At 39.9% G+C, this 25,791-nt stretch overlaps 1 protein-coding gene across 2 annotated transcripts in view; it reads right to left on the bottom strand.

The window, feature by feature from the left end:
- The window catches only part of KATNIP (katanin interacting protein), a 297,865-nt gene that overhangs the window by 11,402 nt on the left and 260,672 nt on the right, over positions 1–25,791 (bottom strand). For both annotated transcript variants that reach the window (XM_073647803.1, XM_073647802.1), the window contains 2 exons: positions 21,015–21,175; positions 2,290–2,375 (listed from right to left, as the gene is read on the bottom strand). In XM_073647803.1, the coding sequence (XP_073503904.1) occupies positions 2,290–2,375; positions 21,015–21,175 (247 nt within the window). The remainder of the gene's footprint in view (positions 1–2,289; positions 2,376–21,014; positions 21,176–25,791) is intronic.

The following is a 25,791-nucleotide window of genomic DNA, read 5'->3' on the forward strand; positions in this document are numbered from 1 at the left end:
TTAACAGATGATGGACCTGAGTGGGGACTAGCTTTTTTTGAGGACTGAGTTGAAGCTTTTATTGGGAACATTTTACGTAACATTTATCTGGCGCAGGATAAATGTGGGCAGAGCCTTACTGCGATCTTTGGGAGACATAATAAACAAATCAGTAGCAGGTGAAGAATTGTTTTTTTTTATTTTTTACGCCGTTCCTCGTGTGATATAACTGATTAGATTACTTTATTCTTCGGGTCGGTGCGATTACAGAGATACCAGATTTATATCGGGTTTTTATGATTAACAGCTGTCACACACTAAGAGACGCTTTTTTTGCAAAATCTAGTTTTTGCATCGCCATATTTTGAGAGCTATAATTTTTCCATATTTCGGCCGACAGAGTCAAGTGACGGCTTCTTTTTTGCGGGACGAGTTGACATTTTTATTGGTACCATTTTTGGGTACGTGAGATTTTTTGATCGCTTTCTATTCCGTTTTTTGGGAGGTAAAATTAACAAAAACCAACAATTCAGGAATTGTTTTTTGAGGTTTTTTTTTATGCCGTTCTGCGTGTGGTAAAAGTGATCAGGCAGCATTATTCTTCGGGTCAGTACGTTTACAGCGATACTACACTTACTGTGTATTTTTTTTATGTTTTGGCGCTTTTACACAATAAAACAATTTTATAGAAAAAATATTTTTTTTGCATTGCTTTATTCTGAGCACTATAACTTTTTTATTTTTCAGCTGATGGAGATGTATGGCGGCTTTTATTTTGCGGAACAAGATGACGTTTTCAGCGGTACCATTTTTATTTCCATTTTGCTTTTTGATCGCTTTTTTTTCCACTTTTTGTTTGGCGATATGATGAAAAAGCATATTTTTTTGCTCCGTTTTTTATTTATTTTTATTACGGTGTGCACAGAAGGAGTTAATTAGTGTGACAGTTTTATAGCTCGGGTTGTTTCGGACGCGGCGATACCAAATATGTGTACTTTTTTTGGTTTTGCATAAATATACGGATTTATTGGTTTAATATTTTATTTGTTTATTTTTAGTTATTTTGTGATTTTTTTTTTTAACAGTTTAAAAACATTTTTTTTTACATTTTTACTTAGTCCCTGTATGGGACATTAACTTTTATTTTTCTGATCACTGATCTCATGTAATGTAATAAACATGTATTACATTACATGAGATCTTTGCTGACTGTTTCACAGTCAGTGTGTCCTGCCAGGCTTCAGCTGCAGGCTGAGCCTGGCAGGACACCATATATGGCAGATCTGGAGGCGGTCATGTGACCTCCAGCTGCCATAGCAACGCCAGGTCCTGGAAGGTATCAGGGGTCGTCGGAGAGGTAAGTAAGACGACCCCCTCCTCTGTCTATCTTCTATATGCCGCGATCACTATAGATCGCGGCATATAGAACATAGCAAAGGGTTAACATCATTGGGACCTGATCCAATCAGGTCCCGATGATGTCCCCTGTCAGAGCTAACGCTCTGTACCGGAATCGCAGTGTTTGCAGGACCCTGGGGGTCCTGAGCGCTGCGGGACCACCCACCGTTTTTAAACGTCGGCGTTGCACAGAGCCCAGGCAGCGCCGACGTTTATGTACAGTGGGCGGTCGGGAACCGGTTAAACAATGTTTTACTTCAAAAAAAGAATCAGCTGCGATCCTGTGCTATGCTATTTGTATACTCTTGTGCTTCCTTCCCTGCCCAGGAGATGTGGTATGATCACACCATGTTCTGTACACGGTCAGGCACAGCCATTACACAGGAGAACATTTATAAGATTATCTGAGCACAGGAACATTTTATTTAAACACATCCAATTGTGGAAGTTATTATTATTCCAAGATCTATTGATTAAAATCAACTTTTGTTCGTGGGAAAACCCCTTTAAGTAAAAAACAGCGCACATCTTAATAAGTGACACATGGCTGAATTATGTGACTTAACCCCTACCTCATGCTGTGCTCAGATTACATAGCAAAAACCTGCTGACAGATTCCATTTAAAGGGAATCTCCACTTTTTCACAATGTGTTTGATAATTTTTTTTTACATATATTTCCATAGGTTGGAACTTTCTCACGACAGAACTCAAAATTCCCTTCTTTTCTTCGCATAGCTGCGGGCTAGCCGGCTGCAAACTGCATTGCACGCATGTATGCAGTATTTCCAAAATGGTGTAATTCACTACAACTAATTACAATTTTTGCATTGTTTTTATAGGCGCTAGTAACACGTAATAAAAGAATTACGAATGATTAACAACAATAATACATATAAATTGATACACAGACCTGGGTCCGCATTGTGGCTCTTCTTAAAGTTGACAACAACTTTATTATCATTCATCATTCTTACATCTTGATCCTCTATGTGATTGCTGTAATATAAGGACAATATACAATGAAATCACTTATAACGCTGTGACGTGCGAGTTACATTACAAAGTAAGAAGAAGCAAACAGCCTATAAAAGCATTTGCCTGCATTTATTTTTTCATGTTTTGACAATAATAAAGGGTTATTCCCATTAAATACATTCATGGCATTGCCATATTTTTCGTACCCTATATCTATTATTGAGGTACTCCCCTAGGGGAAGTGCAGGAGTCATGAGACGCCCATTTGTCAATTTACAGCGGCATCATTCTGCACAGACTCCATTGACGTCTTTCTGAGTTGTGAAAGAAGCAGAACGCTGCTTACTCCATATGCAGCAAGTGTATATGATAGAAATACACCTTTTAATTAAAGAATAAATAAAGAATTAATTGATTTTTTTTTACTCTATAATGTGAAAATTGAAACTTATCTCTACAAATTTAATAATGAAAAACAAGATGCACAACCAAAAATACAAGGAGGGCGCTATATCAGCAAGCCAAATGCATGACACGAGGAAGGGGAAAGACAATAATGATCTGCACACCTGGGTCTAATAGGAACAGGTTATTATATATAAAGGCCATATTAAAAACGATTAAACACACAAAATATGTCCCACAACAACTGCATCCAAGAATATATAATCAATAGTAAAGCCCCTAGAAAGTAGAATAACAATGGTCTGAAAATATATTAAAAGGGTGTACAGACCACAGCGATATCATGGTGGAAGTGTGACAAATATAATGGCATGATCAAAGGAAGAAATATAGAAATAATAATAAGACCCCTGAAGTGCAGGTGCAATATATAACAGAATCAAGAATCCAATGTATGCCAAGAGGTAGAAGTATATATATCAATGTATACCAGTAGGGTGGTGTGACAAATACTAATAAATAATCAGAAAATGTATGATAATAATCACACTTTCAGCATGAATATTAAATAACAAAATAATGTACACCAGCAGATAAACAATAAAATGTAACCATGCATATAGAAGTGTATATGAAGCTAACAGGCGTGGTATAATGCTTAGGTTTACTTAGGTATATTTCTTCCTTTGATCATGTAAAGCAATGGGAGAGGGGCACAAATAGTGGCGTTAACCAGTAAAACTATATAGAAACGTAGCAAAAGATGCTCACCTTGCTGAGTTGTGAGAATGCCCAACTCATGTAATGGTGGAGTGCTGAGGAGACACCAACCCTTCAGGGTCCGATATATACCAAAGAGTGGATGAAGAAAACGTGCTTAGAAAAGGTCCAGTGTCCAGTTCTTTAAATTAGATCCATTTTATTTAAAAGCTAAAATCAGCCGCGTTTCGTGGACGTCCCGTCCACTTCATCAAGTGCATAGCTTATACAAGATGGTGCGAACATATATACACAAGCTCGTCTTGAAAAGAACAGGCGCTAAAACCAACGTGGCAGTTAGAATTCAAAAAATGTGTAGAATTAAAATAACACGGGTTCTTTTAGATCACGTCTTCATAAAAAAGTTTTACAGATATACAGGTTCAGCAATAGAATTATGGAATTAGTATATATAATTCTTAATAACAATTTTTTTTTTCCTCAGTACCTCCGACATTTAAGATTGATTAAATATATATTTGTTTAATTTAGTTCCATACAAATATGTTTGCGTACTTTTGTGATCGGTTAATCAAGGGTATAGACAGACTAACTGTCGGACTTAGAGCGTTAATACATTTTTTAGAATTTTTACAGGATGATCACTATAATATACTAAAAAAATCTCTTCAGATAAATTCTCACTGGCTCGAACGGGTAGCCTTTTATGGTTTTTTGGTTCCCGCAAAAACATCAGAGCCTGTAGACTGGCGGGTACCACAGTCAGGTTTTGGATGCAGCATAGTCATTTTGTAGGACCACAGGTTCGTATCCATTTAGTAATGGACATTTAAATATAACAATTTTTGGTGATAGGAGTGCGAATAAAGTTTTAGGGAAAGACTATGCATTATTCTTTTTACATTCGATGTAATTCAGTAACTATTGAATCCATGATATGTTTGAGCACTGATATTAAGAGGTGATATAAAAGAACCCGTGTTATTTTAATTCTACACATTTTTTTAATTCTAACTGCCACGTTGGTTTTAGCGCCTGTTCTTTTCAAGACGAGCTTGTGTATATATGTTCGCACCATCTTGTATAAGCTATGCACTTGATGAAGTGGACGGGACGTCCACGAAACGTGTCTGATTTTAGCTTTTAAATAAAATGGATCTAATTTAAAGAACTGGACACTGGACCTTTTCTAAGCACGGAGGAGCGCGGAACTATAGACACGTTTTCTTCATCCACTATTTAGTTCCTTTGATCATACCATTACATTTCTAGCTCTTTCCCCTTCCTTGTATCACTTATCTCTAAGGCTGCATGCACACGATGCGTTTTTCATGCGTTTATGCTGCGGAATTTCCGCAGCGGAAACGCATCAAAAACGCATGGTAATCCGCACCCCATGGTCCCCAATGGCATTCCAGAATATCAATGCATATGCTGTGGATTTTTCCGCAGCGTTTCTGCAGCGCAAATAAATCCGCAGCATGTTCATTAATTTTGCGGAAGCGCAGCCATTGACTTGCATTGAGACGCATAGAATCCGTGTCTGTACATTTGTACAAGCGGATTTTATGCGTCTCTATGTGCGGATGGTACCCAGTTCTGGAGGAGAGAAGACTCTCATCCAGACCTGGGTACCATTGTACCTGTAAAAAAAAGAATAAAATAACAAATAAAGTTTATATTCACCTGTCCGGCGGCCCCTGCAGCGCTTACCTTCCAGGACCTGAGATGACGTCGCGGTCATGTGACCGCAGGCTGTCTCGCGAGATGCCGGCAACCCGGAAGAAGCCAGGACGAGCGCGACAGCACACGCGGCAGGGGATCAGGGGTAAGTATAGCTTTATTTTTTTATTTTTACGGTCACACTATATAAATCCATGCCTTTTGCATGGATTTATATAGTGTGACCTAGTTGTCAAGCACTTTCCAAGTGATGCTATCGCCTGGAAAGTGCTTGTCAGTCCGCATGCGGAAACACATGCGTTAACGCATGTGGATAAGCATGTGAATCCGCATGTATTCTGCAGGAAAAACGCATGCACAATCTGCATGCGTTTTTTCTGCCAGGGTGATGCAGAAATGCTGCAGAAATTTTCTGCTTCATTTCTGCATCGTGGGCACATAGCCTAAGTGATTTACAGGAATTGCAATTGTTAAGAAGTAAAAAAAATTAAATGTATTAAGTACTCATATTATATTGGTATTCAATTCAACTTGATTGTTTGGGTGCCTAATATTACCAATTACTTTTTTATATACACATGTTAACCCCTTTAGAACCCAAGGTGGTTTGCACGTTAATGACCAGGCCAATTTTTACAATTCTGACCACTGTCACTTTATGAGGTAATTACTCTGGAACGCTTCATCGGATTCCACTGATTCTGAGATTGTTTTTCGTGACATATTGTACTTCATGATTGTGGAAAAATTTCTTTGCTATGACTTGCGTTTATTTGTGGAAAAAAAATGAAAATTTGGCGAAAATGTAGCAATTTTCAAAATTTTAATTTTTATGCCCTTAAATTAGAGAGATATGTCACACAAAATAGTTAATAAATAACATTTCCCACATGTCTACTTTACATCAGCACAATTTTGGAACCAAAATTTTTTTTGTTAGGGAGCTATAAGGGTTAAAAGTTGACCAGCGATTTCTCATTTTTCCAACAAAATTTACAAACCATTTTTTTAGGGACCACATCATATTTGAAGTCACTTTGAGGGGTCTTTATGACAGAAAATTCCCAAAAGTGACACCATTCTAAAAACTGCACCCCTCAAGGTGCTCAAAACCACATTCAAAAACTTTATTAATCCTTCAGGTGCTTCACAGGAATTTTTGGAATGTGGAAGAAAAAAATTAACATTTAACTTTTTTCACAAAAATGTTACTTTAGACCCAATTTTTTTTATTATCGCAGGGGTAACAGGAAAAAATGGACCCCAAAATTTGTTGTGCAATTTCCCCTGGGCACGCAGATACCCCATATGTGGGGAAAAAACACTGTTTGGGCGCATGACAGGGTTCGGAAGGGAAGGAGCGCTATTTGACTTTTTGAATGTAAAATTTGCTTGAATAATTAGCGGACGCCATGTTGCGTTTGGAGAGCCCCTGATGTACCTAAACAGTGGAAACCACCCACAAGTGACACCATTTTGGAAACTAGACCCCTCAGGGAACTTATCTAGATGTGTGGTGAGCACCTTGAACCCCCAAGTCCTTTACAGAAGTTTATAACATGGAGCTGTGAAAATAAAAAAATCAAACTTTTTCCACAAAAATTATGTTTTAGCCCCAATTTTTTTATTTTCACAAGGGTAAGAGGAGAAAATGGACCCCAAAAACTTTTGTGCAATTTCTCCTGAGTACGCCAATACCCCATATGTGGGGAAAATACAGTGTTTGGGCGCACGGCAGAGTTCAGAAGGGAAGGAGCACTGTGTGACTTTTTGAACGCAAAATCGGCTGGAATCGAGAGCGGATGCCATGTCGCGTTTGGAGAGCCCCTGATGTACCTAAATAGTGGAAACCCCCCACAAGTGACCCCATTTTGGAAACTACACCCCTCACGGATTTTATCAAGGGGTATAGTGAATATTTTGAACCCAGAGGTACGACACAGAATTTGATAACATTAGGTTATCATATTGAATAAGTTGTCATTAGTCTTGAGCGCAAGTGCTCTCTACTTGAGTTTGCATCGAGTACTCAGGTATGCTCCATGTATCGCGGGTGCTCGAGTGACATGCTTGAGTCCCTGCCCGCATGTTTCACGGTTATTAGACACCCAAAAAAAAACATGTGGGGATCGCTAATACATGACAGGCAATCCCCGCGAGATTTTTTTGGCCGCGAGGCATATGGGGCAGAGACTCAAGCATGTCACTTGAGCACCCGCGATACTCAGTGCATACCCGAGCACCCGATGCAAACTCAAGTAGCGAGCACTTGCTCTCAACACTAGTCGCCATATCGTCATTTTTTTTTTTTTTTTACTTTTGAAAAAAAAACAACAACTTGAACCCCAACCCTAAGCCCAACCCCAACCCTAACCCTAGCCCAACCCTAACACCAACCCCAACCCTAGCGTTTATTTTTTACGCCGTTCCTAGTGCGGTATAAGTGATTAGACTACTTTATTCTTCGGGTCGGTGCGATTACAGCGATACCAGAATCATATCGGGTTTTTATGATTGACAGCTGTCACACACTAAAAGACACAAATTTTGTAAAATCTAGTTTTTGCATCGCCATATTTTGAGAGCTATAATTTTTCCATATTTTGGCCGACAGTCATGTGATGGCTTGTTTTTTGCGGGACAAGTTGACGTTTTTATTGGTACCGTTTTCGGGCACGTGACATTTTTTGATCGCTTTCTATTCCGATTTTTGGGAGGCAGAATAAACAAAAACCAACAATTCAGAAATTGTTTTTTTTTTTAATTTTTTTATTCTGCTCCGCGTGTGGTAAAATTGATGAGGTAGCTTTATTCTTCGGGTCAGTACGTTTACAGCGGCACCACATTTATATAGTTTTTCTATATTTTGGCGCTTTTACACAATAAAAGCTATTTTATAGAAAAAATTATTTTTTTGCATCACTTTATTCTGAGAGATATAACTTTTTGATTTTTCGAATGATGGAGCAGTATGGCGGCTTATTTTTTGCGGGACGAGGTGACGTTTTCAGCGGTACCATTTTTATTTACATCAGTCTTTTTGATCGCGTGTTATTCCATTTTTTTTTGGCGGTATGATGATAAAGCATTGTTTTTTGCTTAGTTTTTTATTTTTATTTTTTACCGTGTTCACTGAAGGGGTTAACTAGTGGGATAGTTTTATAGGTCAGGTTGTTCTGGACGCGGCAATACCAAATATGTGTACTTTTATTGTTTGTTGTTTTTTTTTTCATAATAATATTTATTGATGAGTACATTATATTTTTATTTTGGTGGATTTTTTTTTTTATTTATGTTTTTATATTTTTACAATTTTTTCTTCATTTTCTTTTTTTCACTTTCTGACAGTTTTTTCATTTGTATGCTTTGTCCCACTCTGGGACTTTCACTTTTTTTATTCTGAGCACCTGCATAGCATAGGGATGGAGCACCATCCCTGTGCCATGCAGGCAGTCAGCGCTGCACAGTGAGAAGATCGTTTGGTCATGTACTGCGCATGACCAAAAGAACTTACTGCTGTCTGGTGACCCGGATGTTGTCATGACGACATCGGGTCGTCATGGCAAAATCCGGGAAGCTGCGGCAGACAGCGCTGGAGGCCGGAAGAGGAGGTGAGTATCCCGATCACCTCCCCTTAGCCACCGCAATGCTGCGATCGACCTCTCCCTGCACATAGTACCGGGTGTCAGCTGTGACAATCAGCTGACACCCGTCGGCGATCGCGCCGCACAGCCTGTGTGTGCGCGCGATCGCCATGACGTACTAATACGGGTCAGGCTCTTAAGTCCCAGGGCACAGACGCGTATTAATACGTCATGGGCTTTAAAGGGGTTAATGTATATGTGCACTGAATGTTTTATAGATTAGAGCAGCCATCCATAAAACGGTGTCTCATAAATGTGTCTAGGGGCTGTGTTCATATAAATATACCACCTATACAAAAGCAACTCACATAAGTCAAATATAATTTATGAATCAATTCACTTTATGATCTCAATAGATAAAATGGACATGAATCGCTCTCACATTATATATAAATATTTATATAAGATCGATCCGTATAGCATATGTTTTTTATGATGTTATAACTTGGTTCCATTTTACAGCCCAAAAAAGAACTCCAAAGTGAGGCCACTAGGTGTCTCCCCTCTATCTAACCTGTTGTCCACTGCCTAAGTGTAACCCAGCAGCAGCAGAAGCAAATAAGCTAGACCCCAGGAGGTAGGCGCGGGCCTTTGACTTTTGGCTCCTACTCTCCTGTTGCATACATTTAGAACAGAGAGGTAGGATTTCAGTTCGGGGCAGGCAAACCATTGGAAAATGATAAATGAAATGCATGGTGGAAGGGTAAGGAAGTTCCAGCTCCTACAATGCTTATAAAATGTCGATACAAAGCAAACGTCCACTTGAAAGGTAAAGTTACAGAGCACGAGAATCAGGACGGTTACTTAATATGCTAGGCTATGTTCACACACGTGGTTTTTTTCTGCAGCTAAATCTGCTGCAAATCTGCTGACTTTTTTCTGGCAGGAAAACAGCTGCGTAAAAAATGCAGGTTTTCCTGCATTTTTTGATGCGTTTTTGCAGCGTTTTTTTTCACTGTCCTGTCTCTATTTAGGCATGTACATAAAGTTCTGTGAAAAAAAAGAATCCCATTCTATTTTGCCATCAAAAACGGGAGGTGCGTATTTTGCTACGTCTTTGGAGTCTTTTTTTCACCACCTATTACTTTCTATGAGTGAAAAAATGCTGCAAAAACGCTGAAAGAAGTGACATGCTCTATTTTCCAAAAACGCAAGCAAGGCAGAAAATACGCAGCAAACAAAAAGCAACATGTGTGAGCAGAGAATTTTGGTTTCTCATACATTTTGCTGGTTCTGCAAGACACAGCTGAAAATTTGCATAAAAACTTGCTGCAAAATACACAGCAAAACACACCATGTGTGAACATAGCCTTAGACTCATACAGTGGCATGTAAGAGCTTGGGCACCTCTGGTCAAAATTACTGTTATTGTTAACAATTAAGCAAGTTGAAGATGAAATGATCTCTAAAAGGCCTAAAGTTAAAGATGACATATTGCCTTTGTATTTTAGGAAAAAACATTTTTTTTCATCTTTTACATTTTAAAAATTACAAAAAGGAAAATGGGCAGATGCAAAAGTTTGTGAACCCTGCATGGTTAGTACCTAGTAGCACCCATTTTGAAAGTATCACAGCTTGTAAACGCTTTTTGTAGCCAGACAAGAGTCTTTCAATTCTTGTTTGAGGGATTTTCATCCATTCTTCCTTGGAAAATTCTTCCAGTTCCGTGAGATTCCTGGGTCGTTTTGCATGAACTGCTATTTTGAGGTCTAGCCACAGATTTTCAATGATGTTCAGATCACGGGACTGTGAGGGCCATTGTAAAACCTACAGCTTGCGCCTTTTGAGGTAGTCTATTGTGGATTTTGACGTGTGTTTAGGATCATTATCCATTTGTGGAAGCCACCCACTTTTCAACTTCAGCTTTTTTTTACAGATGGTGTTATGTACAAGAATTAGTTGAAATTTCATTGAATCCATTCTTCTCTCTACCCATGAAATGTTCCTTGTGCCATTGGCTGCAACACAACCCCAAATCATGATTGATCCACCTCCATGCTTAATGGTTGGCAAGGTGTTCTTTTCCTGAAATTCTGTGCCCTTTTCTCTCCACACATACCTTTGATCATTGTGGCGAGTTCTATTTTAACCTCATCGGTCCACAGGACTTGTTTCCAAAATGCATTAGGCTTGTTTAGATGTTTTTTTGCAAATGTCTGACGCTGAATTTTATGATTAGGATGCAGGAGAGGTTTTCTTCTTATGACTTCCATGAAGGTCATATTTGTGCAGGTGTCTCTGAACAGTAGAACAATTTACCACAACTCCAGAGTCTGCAAAATCTTTCTGAAGGTCTTTTGCAGTCAAGGGGGTATTATAATTTGCCTCTCAAGCAATCCTATGAGCAGCTCTCACTGAAAATTTGCTTGGTCTTCCAGACCTTATCTTTACCTCCATTGTTCCTGTTAACTGCCGCTTTTTAATTACATTTCGTACGGAGGAAAGGGCAACTTGAAAGCGTTTTGCTATCTTCTTATAGCCTTCTCCTGCTTTGTGGGCCTCCACCATTTTCATTTTCAGAGTGCTAGGCAGCTGCTTAGAAGAACCCATTAGAGGACGCTGGGTTTTTATAAAGCTGGGAAATGTGGATCACCTGGCCTTTAGTAACGATGATAGTGAACAAGCCATAACCCTAACAGGTTAATTAAGGTCTGAAACCTTGATTAAAGTTATCTGAGCACACAAATCAACATCGGTGCCCAAACTTTTGCATCGGCCCACTTTCCTTTTTGTAATTTTTAAAATGTAAAAAATGACTATATACACAGCTCAAAAAATAAAGGGAACACTTAAACAACAGAATATAACTCCAAGTAAATCAAACTTCTGTGAAATAAAACTGTCCACTTAGGAAGCAACACTGATTGACAATCAATTTCACATGCTGTTCTGCAAATGGAATAGACAATAGATGGAAATTATTGGTAATTATCAAGACACCCTCAATAAAGGAGTAGTTCTGCAGGTGGGGACCAAAGACCACATCTCAGTACCAATGCTTTCTGGCTGATGTTTTGGTCACTTTTGAATGTTGGTTGTGCTTTCACACTCGTGGTAGCATGAGACGGACTCTACAACCCACAGAAGTTGCTCAGGTAGTGCAGCTCATCCAGGATGGCACATCAATGCGAGCTGTGGCAAGAAGGTTTGCTGTGTCTGTCAGCGTAGTGTCCTGAGGCTGGAGGCGCTACCAGAAGACAGGCCAATACACCAGGAGACGTGGAGGGGGCTGTAGGTGGGCAACAACCCATCAGCAGGAGCGCTACCTCTGCCTTTGTGCAAGGAGGAACAAGAGGAGCACTGCCAGAGCCCTGAAAAATGACCTCCAGCAGGCCAGAAATGTGCATGTGTCTGCACAAATGGTTAGAAACAGACTCCATGTGGGCAGGACAATGCCAGACCTCATGTGGCTGGAGTGTGTCAGGAGTTCCAGTAAGATGAGTGCATTGAAGCTATGGACTGGCCCACCCGTTCCCCAGACCTGAATCCGATTGAGCACATCTGGGACATCATGTCTCGCTCCATCCACAAACGTCTTGTTGCACCACAGACTGTCCAGGAGTTGGCGGATGCTTTAGTCGAGATCTGGGAGGAGATCCCACAGGAGACCATCCGCAACCTCATCAGGAGCATGCCCAGGCGTTGTAGGGAGGTCATACAGGCACGTGGAGACCACACACAATACTGAGCCTCATTTTGACTTGTTTTAAGGACATTACATCAAAGTTGGATCAGCCTGTAGTATGTTTTTCCCCTTTAATTTTGGGGGTGACTCCAAATCCAGGCCTCCATTGGTTAATAAATTTGACTTCCATTGATGATTTTTGTGTGATTTTGTTGTCAGCACATTCAACTTTGTACAGAACAAAGTATTCAATGGGAATATTTCATTCATTCAGATCTAGGATGTGTTATTTGAGTGTTCCCTTTTTTTTTTTTGAGCAGTGTATTTTAATGCACACCTGAAGTGTATATACTATATTTTACATGACACTGTATATGCACCAAAATCCATGGTAGGGAAAGAGACCAGCAAGACAATTCTTTGGTTTTCATTGAAATGACAGATACACTTCTCTGTATAAGAATAGATCTAAGCTACCAGTCTGTAAAGAGATGAGGCCTTTTAATGTACTCAATTCCCATACATCTCTCTTCTTTCAATAATCCTTCTTTTAGCATTAACAAATGGCTCAGCTAAAATAAATTATGCTATGGACATGTCAATGTGTTTTGTCTAAATTAGATTTATATGTTTTTTTATATCATTAGCTGCCTCGTAATGGAAAACCACAGCATTTGAGCCTTCACCATATCGATAGAGAATTACAGAAATGACCAATAAGGTTCTGACAGCTATTTAAAAGTTTTCCACCTCACTGACCATCATCACTTCACATGACGCTCATTACCGTACACTATGACTGACATCGTGTTATTCTGCATGGAAACTATAAATGCTTACTGTCATTCCCTAGGAACATTGACTAGAATCTGCATCTCCAATTTTAACTATATAGACAGACTACAGAGCATCTGTGCTATATAGAAGGAGGATGAGTGTAGTAGTCTACGAATAATGCAGAGATTGAATTGATGCCAGCGGCAGTGCTAGACTGAGGGAGATTCACCATAATATGGTGCATTTTTTCTTCATTCTTCATGCACTAGAAAGCAGCAGTACAATATTTTTACAGAAAAAAATTAAATCAGTGTCAGAAACACTGGTTACGAGTCACAAGTCACTGTACTAAGCTTTTCATTTCTTGTGCAATGCTTTTTGTTAAAAGAAGTATAATTTAAAATAAATGCAAAAGAAAATTCCTTCAAATACAGACATTTAAATGGAATATGTCAACAGGGTTTTGTTATGTAATCTGAGAGCAGTACGATGTAGGGGCCGAGAGCCTGATTCCAGGGATGTATCACTTACTGAGCTGCTTGGTGCAGTTTTGATAAAAATCCGTTTTCTTTGCTGTAGATGTAGCACTGCTATGAATGCTAGGCTGTGTATAACCTCTCCCACAACTCTGATTGCCAGCTTCATGTCTACGCTGTACATTGTGAGAAAGCTACCAATCGGTGGGGGGCGGCGGGGTTACACAGATTAGCTGGACTGCCTGGTTCATCCTGCAGTGATAATCACCTTCTAATAAAACACTGATTGTATTGAAACTACAGTAAGCTGCTGAGCAAGTGACCCATTGCTAGAATCAGGCTCTCTGCCCCTACATTCTGCTTCTCTCATTAAATAGCAAAAGACCATTCCCTTTAACTAGAACGAAGTGTGCTTTACAAAGTGTGCGTGTCGTAAGCAATATTTTTTTTGCATATGTTTTACAAAAACACAACAAAAAAGACACACAGAAAATAGTGCTGGGCAGCCCGCTTAATCTAATAGTATGGGTCCACTACATCTGTGTGACTGGCGCCCTAAACAAGCCTTATCTGTGTGCAATTCTAATACTAGGCAACCACCCCTCTATGAATTGATAGGTTGTTTCATCAGTATTTTGCACCTGTGTTGCCTCCACCTTTAACAAGAGGGGCCGCTGCATCCTTTAAGTACATTAGATTTGTGACCTGTGTTGTAAAATACAGTACAGACCAAAAGTTTGGACACACCTTCTCATTTAAAGATTTTTCTGTATTTTCATGACTATGAAAATTGTACATTCACACTGAAGGCATCAAAACTATGAATTAACACATGTGGAATTATATACTTAACAAAAAAGTGTGAAACAACTGAAAATATGTCTTATATTCTAGGTTCTTCAAAGTAGCCACCTTTTGCTTTGATGACTGCTTTGCACACTCTTGGCATTCTCTTGATGAGCTTCAAGAGGTAGTCACCGGAAATGGTCTTCCAATAATCTTGAAGGAGTTCCCAGAGATGCTTAGCACTTGTTGGCCCTTTTGCCTTCACTCTGGATTGGGTTCAGGTCTGGTGACTGTGGAGGCCAGGTCATCTGGAGTAGCACCCCATCACTCTCTTTCTTGGTCAAATAGCCCTTTCACAGCCTGGAGGTGTGTTTGGGGTCATTGTCCTGTTGAAAAATAAATGATGGTCCAACTAAACGCAAACCGGATGGAATAGCATGCCGCTGCAAGATGCTGTGGTAGCCATGCTGGTTCAGTATGCCTTCAATTTTGAATAAATCCCCAACAGTGTCACCAGCAAAGCACCCCCAAACCATCACACCTCCTCCTCCATGCTTCACGGTGGGAACCAGGCATGTGGAGTCCATCCGTTCACCTTTTCTGCGTTGCACAAAGACACGGTGGTTGGAACCAAAGATCTCAAATTTGGACTCATCAGACCAAAGCACAGATTTCCACTGGTCTAATGTCCATTCCTTATGTTCTTTAGCCCAAACAAGTCTCTTCTGCTTGTTGCCTGTCCTTAGCAGTGGTTTCCTAGCAGCTATTTTACCATGAAGGCCTGCTGCACAAAGTCTGATCTTAACAGTTGTTGAACAGATGTGTCTGCTGCTAGAACTCTGTGTGGCATTGACCTGGTCTCTAATCTGAGCTGCTGTTAACCTGCGATTTCTGAGGCTGGTGACTCGGATAAACATCCTCAGAAACAGAGGTGACTCTTGGTCTTCCTTTCCTTGGGCAGTCTTCATGTGAGCCAGTTTCTTTGTAGCGCTTGATGGTTTTTGCAACTGCACTTGGGGACACTTTTAAAGTTTGCCCAATTTTTCGGACTGACTGACCTTCATTTCTTAAAGTAATGATGGCCACTCGTTTTTCCTTACTTAGCTGCTTTTTTCTTGCCATAATACAAATTCTAACAGTCTTTTCAGTAGGACTATCAGCTGTGTATCCACTTGACTTCTGCACAACACAACTGATGGTCCCAACCCCATTTATAAGGCAAGAAATCCCACGTATTAAACCTGACAGGGCACACCTGTGAAGTGAAAACCATTTCCGGTGACTACCTCTTGAAGTTCATCAAGAGAATGCCAAGAGTATGCAAAGCAGTCATCAAAGCAAAAGGTAGCTACTTTGAAGAACCTAGAATATAAGACATATTTTCAGTTGTTTCACACTTTTTTGTTAAGTATATAATTCCACATGTGTTAATACATAGTTTTGATGCCTTCAGTGTGAATGTACAATTTTCAAAGTCATGAAAATACAGAAAAATCTTTAAATGAGAAGGTGTGTCCAAACTTTTGGTCTGTACTGTATATGACTGCCTTTTTTAATATGTTTTACAAGTCAAACTTTACATCCATACATGCCCCAAAAATACAGTGTCCTGTTGCACGTGTACACACCACACCTATACTATGGCCTGCTACCGCATTTTGCTTTCTGTATATGGAACTACATATCTAGCATTTCTCAATTTTTGGTAAGGGTTAAATAACTTGGATTGAAAAGATTGTCAAAAGGTAAAGGGTTGTATAAAATGTATGGTAAAAAAAAATCACAATGGTAATAGACGGGGTAGTATAAAAAAAAAACAACAAAACAAAAACAATATTATCCATCCTAAGCCATATCCATGGCTAAGAAGTTGAGTGCTGCTAGCAGCAGTCTAAGCACCACTGGCACCAGTCATTCGGGCAGTGTGGTCACAACTGGCGGGTCACAATTGGCCTCCTTTGCCTCCATCACTCATATTAGTGGGGGGAGGGGGTCAACTGTTGGGCTTTATGGAATATACGGCACATAACTCATCTTAGTCACTGCAGGATGATGTTATGTCACAAGGTCAGTTTGAGTCACATTGCCTGACCACAAACGGATAATTTTTGGACTGTTTTTCAATTTTAAAAAACATTAAATATCTATCAGTGCACTGTTTTATTAAATGGCTGTTGGTTACTAGAGGGTACCACCTGTTTCTAGTGTGAGGTAACTTTGACATTACTAAGGCTGTGTTTGTGTTAAAGAGATTGAAAGGGGATAGGTACAGTTGTAGGAGACCTCACAGTGTTACACATCTCTTTTCAGGGCAATTGGAAGTTTTTTAGCATTGCAATTCGCTGCAAATCACATTTTGCTTGAAAATTCCTCAAACCTGGCGAACTCGAATTTCAAGAGATTCGATCATCTCTACCTGACTCACCCATAATATTTATAGAATGTGCGAGACACACCTTCAGCCTATCCCCTGCCTTCTGCTTGTAACAGCTGACAGAGAGAAACCACAAGCAGAGGACAGGGAAGACATGTATACACTAAGAATCTGCAGTGTGAGAGGGGACAGCAGTTCTATGTTACTGATCTATCATTGCTGCCCATAGATTATACTCTGAGCAGGGTAAGTGCATGGAAAATGTAGTCTGCATTACAGGTATACACAATGCACGTCTCTTCATTATACTTTAGTATTAGCCTATCCTATTACTGCATGACTTAGGTAGAGAGAAAGAGGCCTATTTAGCTGACCCCAAATCCTTCTATGGGATGAACTTGAATTCCAATTTTGAGTAAGACCTTCCAGTACATTATCAGAACCTCACGTCACAAATGTCTACTTTTATATAACCTAAGAACTATGTAGGCAATAGGCAACAGAAATGCAATAACCATAATGGTGATATTTATAGTAAGGTGACCGATGGACACAAACCAGCAGATGCATATAAGGTGACTGTTATTCTCAGAATAAACAGAGGAGTCATAGAATGACAACAAATAAATGTAATGCAATATGCTGGACCACACTGACACAGTTTCACAGTTTAAAGAGACAGTCAATGTAAAAAATATATATAAATATATACATACAGTATATGTACAGTACTGTGCAAATTACTTGTGGTTTGAGTGTGGAAAAATTATGCAAAGTAAGAATGGTTTCAAAAGTAGATATGTCAGGGGCTTACTTTTTAATCAATTAACAAACTGCAAAGTGAGAATAAAAGAGAAATCTACATAAAGTCAATACTTGGTGTGACCGGTCTTTGCTTTCAAAACACCAATCATTTCTTCTAGGTACACTTGCACAAAGACAGGGAGGGATTTTGTTTGATTATAGTCAGGTGTATGAGTAACCAATTATACCAAACGTGATAATGATCATCATTTTCATTTATAGGTTTAAACAATAGTAATTAACTGAAACAGCAACAGCTGTGTTGGAGGCTTAAAAGGGGGAGGAATAGATTAACTCTGCTTCAAAGGTTGTGGAAGGCATTTTCATTTCACAGGTCAAACACCATGGTAAAACAGAGCACAGCAACAATACACAAGGTTATATTGCATTAACAAAGTCTCTCGCAGGAAAAGATTTCAAAGCAGACTGGCGTTTCAACATATGTTGTTCACGCCCCTTTAAAGAAGCACCAAGAACTGAACAACGTTCAGAAAAATATATGCAGCTATCAGCTAAGGAAACTTAGTGCAGCAGATGAAAGGCACATACGGCTAACTTTCCTTGGAAATCAAAAAGATGTTCAGCAGTGCTATCAGCTCAAAACTAGCAGTAACAAGGGGAACCCAGATATACCCATCTACTGTGTCTGACCAGAAGTAGTCTTTATGGGAATGAAGGTCAAGTTACTCAGCTATGCAAAAAAATATAGGAACTCAGGTGCAGAAAAATGGTAGCAGGTGCTCTGGCCAAAATTGGAAATATTTTGCTGTAACAGGAGGCAGTTTGTACGCTGAAAGACTAAAGAGCGATACAATGATGAGTGTTTGCAGGCAAAAGTAAAGCATGGTGGAGGTTCCTCACATGTTAAGGCTGAATTTCAGCAAATGGAGTTGGGGATTTTGGTCAGGATTAATGGTGTTTTCAATAAGGGCAGATAATTATCCATCATGCAATTCTATAAGGGAGGCATCTGATCGACTCCAGATTTATTGTGCAGAAGGACAAAGAATTTGATGCATTTTGTTATTTGATAAAAATAAACTATTAACACTTCTATTTTTGAAAGTATTCTTACTTCGCAGCATTTTTTTCACACTTGCCTAAAACTGTTGTACAGTACTGTGTATACCATACACGCCTCAATATTTAAATTACAACAAAAATAGAAATAGTCATGGAATTATGGAAATCACAAGATGAATGGACATGTTAATGATATGCAAGTTATGAAAAAATGTAAACATTTTTAAAACATCTCAATTTATTCAGTTTCAAGTATGAGTGCTACGCTCAGAAACACAGGCACTTTTATGCATGTTATCAGTGAGGCTATTACTGGTTGTCTGAAAAGAATGGACCTCCATTCCAGCCTCTATTGCCATCTTGCTCTGTACCACGATAGCCTTGAGAGTGGTGGCATGAGATCAATGGGACGTCTGGCTTGTAGCTCAAAGCCATGCAAACACCTTCTGATGTTTTGTGTAGACATTGATGCTCTAGGCTTGGTATGTAACAAGTAATTTCATATACAGTACAGAATTGATCACTACGGGCCATTCTTTGAATCTGATGAAAAAATGTGGGCAATGCCAAGAAGAGGCCTTGATGAGGGAACATCACACCGGCCCTACTCTGGGAATTACGGTGTGAGGTGACATAACGAATGTAGCCAGACCACTCTAGTCTTCATTCCATGTACACTGACAGCTCAGCATTGCATTGATTTGGCCGTGGAACGAATGGTACGGCTATTTCTCTAAAGTGGCCCAGAAACCATTTTTCAACACAAAAATGCCAGGTCGCATGTTGCTTGTGCTACTGTAAGCAGCCAACATGACCTAGACGTGCTGCCATGGCTTGCAGCATCTACAAATTTGTCTCCTATCAAGCACATCAGGAACGTCATTGGTCAGCAATTGTAAGGGAAGCTGTCGGCAGCAGAACTTTATGAGTCGCCCAAGTGCATTCATCGTGGCAGAACATTCCTCAGACAACTATTAATAACCTCATTGATAGCAGCCAAGGCGTGTAATTGTGGGGATATCTGCATGTGGCGCTCATACTCGATATCATTAACATGTCTGTCGATCCTGTGATTTCCATACTCCTAAGACTTTTCGTTCTTGGTGTTGCAATTTCAATGTTGAGAAATGTATATGCATGCAAAGTATATATGTTGTGGTAGATCGCTCACTCAGCTGCACATAGAGGTAGACAAAGGTACGCTGTCTCTTTAAATTTTCCTTGTTGGTTAATTAAAATGCATCATAAACCAACATCGAGTCCATAAAAGTAAACATGGCCCTTTGGGCAAAACAGGAAAAAACAAAACAAAGTGGTAACACAAAGAACAGTCCTTCTGGTAGCGGGGATCCGCCTGCTGAGAGTTCAGCAACTCCACGTGGTTCAGGATAGCTTAACACAAACAGATCTGGAGACACTCTCCTCAGACCTACTGAACACTGAATGCCTCAGCAGGCCAAGTATTTAAACCTCAGACCACACCCTGGGGTGGAGATATGGTGAACGACCTCCCACTCGCTCTATAGTTGTTCACTAAAAACTATCCCATTTAAATATGGCTGATTAACCCTCTTCTCAGCACATACCATGCAGGAAAAGACTTCTAGGTTTCACATCACTGAAGCTAATAGCCTCAATGAAACATATCTCCCCTCCAGCACTCTGCCAGTGACTTTGTCACAGTGTACTGTATATGCACACGCTCTTTTTTACTTTATGAATATCGCCATCAACATCCTCCCGATACTGGGCTAGCTCTTAAATATAGTGCAGCAGGAACTGTGTGCTTTATGGCAGCAGTAATAAATGGAGCTAATCTTGAATCTTCAGGAAATTATGAAGTACTTCCCCTCCCCAGAAACCATCTATATCTGTGTATAAAGTTTTGTTTAATTTAGTTAATTCACTTATATAGTGCCATTAATTCCACAGCGTTTTACAGACATTATGGGCACTGTCCCCATTGGGGCTCACAATCTAGATTCCCTATCAGTATGTCTTTGGAGTGTGGGAGGAAACCGGAGAACCCGGAGGAAACCCACGCAAACACGGGGAGAACATACAAACTCCTTGCAGATGTTGTCCTTGATGAAATTTGAACCCAGGACCCCAGCGCTGCAAGGCTGCAGTGCTAACCACTGAGCCACCATGCTGCCCATGTTGCCTTATGACCTGAAGCTGTAGGATAGAACTGCCATTAATTCGCTCACTCTCTGCTGACCCTACCCCAGTCTACACAGCTCAGCTGACAAATGAGCCGCAGAAAGCAGAAAGTGTCAGCCTACTGGAACTGTTCAAACATGTTTAAGAAACTAAAATATTTAGGCAAATCTCCCCACATACCTTAAGATGGTTCTTTTTTCGGCTTCTGATACTTTCTTGTCATTTGCAAAGAGGACGGTATGATATGGTATCACAGGATCACATGTCGGCAGTATTCCATAAGAAATGTGACTGACTTGGTTTAAAATCCCATTGTACACAAGGAGGTCATCTACAAGGAGCTGGCAAGATATCCAGTAAAAAAAAATATTATGGGAAAGGATTCTCACAAAACCATTAATACATTTTACAACAAACAATTATGAATAATGAAACACGCAAAGATGGTAATAAAGCAATAATTGCGATATTGAAGAAAGAAATGGAAGATATTAGAAACTTGTCTTCGATCAATATATCATTTTAAACGTCATAACTGCTGTTCGACAATATGCTTCCTCTGAAGCAGAAAGAAACAGTCTGCTATCAATTCTGTACACAAAACATATGTCAATGACTGAATAAATAGAGTGGGATTCACGTCACACAAACACTATAAACAGGATTATTATCTAATCAAATAGGGTAATAAAAAAAGAAATACATTTTCAATGATGAAGAGTTAGATTTTTAAGACATTGCTGCAATAATAAATCGGAATAAGTATTTTGCTTGTTCTGCAAAATTATAGGCAAATTATCAACTTGCTAAAAACACATTGAGTGAGTCATTTACTGATGTCATTCCAGAGTGCGTCATCTGAGAATCGACCAACGCAGGCAACAGATTACTGATACGAGGATCTTAAGCTTAGCACCTATACTTTAGTGATCTTCATTTTGCCTCTCACCGTGGAAAACTTGTACAGTCAGCTGTTGTCCACAGAAACTGCATCTCTGCTGTCTCTACATTGGCCTTGCCAGACCCATAGGAAACCAGAGGTCCATTACTCCCAAGTAGTCCTCATTATAGTCTACATATTCATGAGGTTAATTATTAGACATGCGACTCATGCCCGAGTCCTCTACTCAACTATAAAGAACAGCAGGGGTGATCAGCTTCCTATCTTATGTCGGCACCGTGGTATCCTTCTAGGTTACACTCTGTTACAGTTATGTGCAAAATAATAGCAGTGTGTTTAAAACAATTCAGGAAAAGCTCAATCCTCATAATATCATTTATTTCCAGATATACAAAGGCCCTGGGAGCTGCACATTCAATTCCAAATGAAAACATGAACAAAACATCAATTTTTAAACTGAAAATGAAGACAAGGGAACAATAGGCAGCTTAAAAAACTAGCAGTGTTTGTATTTTCATTTACAATCTTGAATATTTCCAGTATAAACTGAAATTTGCTTCCAGACTTCGCTTTTCTGTTAATCACTGGACTAATACTTAGTTGTATCACCTTTATTTCTGATAACTGCTTTACAGCTGGGTGGCCTGGAGTCACCTAACATCTGACACCTGCGAACAGATCTTCCGGCCCGAGCTGACTGCACTACATTCCGCAGGTCTTTTGCATCAAAAACAGCATTTTTGATGTCAATCTATAAATTCTCAATCAGATTGAGGTCTGGAGATTGGGCTGGCCACTTCATAACATCAATCTTGTTGGTCTGGAACCAGGATATTGCTCGCTTGCTGGTGTATTTGAGATAGTTTTCCTGCTAAGACACCCATTTCAAGACATTTCTTCTTCAGAAAAAGGCAACATGACCTCTACCAGTATTTTGGTGTATTCAGACTGGTCCATGGTGCCAGGTATGCGATAAATGGGCCCAACTCCATAGTATGAGAAACATCCCCAAACCATTATGCTTGCACCTCCATGTTTTACACACCTCACAATGTACTGTGGCTTGAACGCAGCATTTATGGGTCATCTCACAAACTGTCTGCGGCCTTTAGACCCAATAAGAACAGTCTTGCTCTCATCTGTCCATAGAATGTCGCACCTCTTCTCTTTAAACCAGTCAATGTGTTCTTTGGCAAACACGTCTTTATTTCAGCATTAGTACTTTACGAGGGTTTCCTGCAAATAGTTTGGCTTCATATAGGGGTTTTCTGATGGTTGCAGGAGTCACAGGTAACTGAATACCTTCTTTCATCTCCCTGGAGCTGATCACTGGATGCTTCTTTGCCATTTTAATCTATGAGCTATGCGTATGGTAATATTTATTTTCCTATCATGTGTTTCAGTTTTTTTTTGCCATTTTAAAACAGTGGAAATCTTTTTAGCTGAGCAGCTAATTATTTTCTGTACTTCTTTATATGTTTTCCCCTCCAATCAACTTCTTGATCAAAGTTCTTTCTCCTTTGGTATTCACTGAGCAAGAGCTAAAACCAGCAGGTACAAAATTTGCTGCCCTCCTTCTTTAAATAAGGGCCATAAATGACACCTGTTTCTTCACAGAATGAATGACCTCTTTAATTGAACTTCTCACTGCTATTAATCAGAACACCCCCTTTCATTAACTGAGTCAATTATACCCAATTAGCACTGTGCAGGTCATGATTGTTGATTCTGTTGGTTGCCCATTAGTCGCTTACACCTAGTCATTAATTCTTTTCCATGTTGTTGGATCTTTTCTGCCAAAAACAGTAATTAAACACATTAGTGATGTTAGACTGCTATTATTTTGCACATAACTGTATGTGTTACATATGTATATCCTCCTGACATGCCTGTGCATGCTGTATATGTGTTTTACTAAAATATAAAACTAGATCTTAGATTTGCTTTGAAATAATTTTCATTGATTTTAAGATTCCGGCCCTGATTTTAGATAAATTAGATATATGGAAAAACGCCTGTCCACAAATATAGTAGTGTAAAACAGTCATGCTTATTAGATGGCGTGCCTCTACCTCTTCAGCTGCCCCTGCCTGAATGTGATGGTAGAGTTAAAGGGAATCTGCCACCCCCTGGCACTTATCTTTCCTGTAATATGGTCATACAGGTGATAGAAATGTAAATCTATACATCTGGTATTCTGTATGTCTGTCTCAATCCACTATGCAAGGCACAAAAAAGAGCTTTTGTTATACTCACAGACAGGGGGTACGGTCTCCTGGGCGTCTCTAGTCTTGATCAGGTGCCTCCTTTCTTTTTGCAATCGCTGTATACCGTCTGTGCTTCAAGTAGATAATGTATCCTACGTCATCCACACCGTGTCCCCCATCATGCTCCTGCACAGGCATTCTTCTCTGTGCCCTGCCGAAAGAAGAGTAAACCCCTGTAGTGCGCACGCGCCACCAGCTTTACCTACGGGTCATTGGTGACCTTTCCTGGCGCATGAGCACTACAGTGCTTTGATCTTCTCTCGGCAAGGCAGAGAGAAGTGCGACTGTGCAGGAGCATGATGGGGGGATACAGTGTAGATGATGTAGGACATGTCATCCACATAAAGCAGAGAAGGAATACAGCGATCGCAAGAAGAGAGGAGGCGCCAGATCAAGACCAGAGACGCCCCTGGGACTGGACTGCACCGTCTGTGAGGATAATAAAAGCTCTTTTTTTATGCCTTGCATAAGGGATTGGGGACTGACATGCAGCATACTAGAATGCTGTAACAGTGGACTAAAAGATGCTAGCCATACTTTATATGGAGAAAATCTGGTGACAGGTTCCCTTTAAAGTATCATTATATCTTGGGACTGGGGCCGAAATAAAAGAAACACTGACAATTAAAGGCCATGCATATCTTTCACATGGAATAAAATATATATTTACATTTGCTCGTAGTGGAGTTAAAAAATTGCACTTTCCAGACTGTAATCTTTAGTCGTTTTCTGAACTTGTTTGCAACCTGGTCCTAATTTCTGACTCCCCATTTGAGGGTTTCTCCCAGTATTATAATATGGTTGTGTAGTCTAAGCATCCAGAATGCTCCTGCCTTTAAGGAATTGTTCTACCAGGGACATCTGTCATCTCTCCGAAGGTTTCGTACTAAATGGTCAACTGGGATGCTCAATTCAAAATTTTATTCATTGCTATGCTACATTCAATTCTTTCTCACTTAGATTTGGGATCTTGTTTTTGTGAATGGTGGAAATCCTAGTGATTAGAAATGTATGAATTATCCTATAGATAAATGTGCTATGTGAGACGACTCCTTTAACTAATTCTCATGTCCACTATTCACTTTCATTTCACCCATTTCCTCTGCTTCACCCAATAGAATATCTCTCTTGGGCTCACAGACACTGTTGCCAAGAAGTAGGTAAAGCCACAAGGCCTTAAACGGGTTGTCCAGTACTTGGACAACCCCTTCTTGATCTAAATGTTTGGCCCCGATAAAATAAAAAAGCCTATACTCGCCTCCTGTGTTGGCGCCATTCCAGGGGTGTCAGCACTCGCAGTCCCGGGGCTCTCGTGAGGTTGTTGTGACACGTGACCCCGGCGCCCAATCAGTGCTGGCATCTCTGTCCCGCTTTCGGACAAATCAAGCATGAAGAGGAAGTCCGGGCTGCAGCTGATCTGACTTCCTCTTCATGTTCAATTCGACAGGAGGCGGGACAGTGACGCCAGCACTGATTGCCTGCCAGAGGGCACGTGTCAAAACAACAGCACGGGAGCCGCGGGGAGAGCGAGTGCCGACACGACAAGAGTGGGGTATGAGAAAAGTTTGGCCAAGTAGTGGACAACATATTTAAACTCATTTTTTATTCTGCCTGTATGATATGGCATGTATAGAAACCTGTAGCATATGCCTGCAATAGGTTTACAGTGAAGCATGATGATGTTTTGAGCACCAGCTACCTTACGATTGAGTCCACCAAAATGTAGGTATATTAAAAGCAAGAAATAAAAATATGTGGCTCAGTGCACAAGGTCATGACTACAGCGCTA

The sequence above is a fragment of the Phyllobates terribilis genome, unplaced genomic scaffold, assembly GCF_046119375.1.
Source record: "Phyllobates terribilis strain yellow unplaced genomic scaffold, ASM4611937v1 Scaffold_9__5_contigs__length_417890890, whole genome shotgun sequence".
Taxonomy (NCBI): Eukaryota; Metazoa; Chordata; class Amphibia; order Anura; family Dendrobatidae; genus Phyllobates; species Phyllobates terribilis.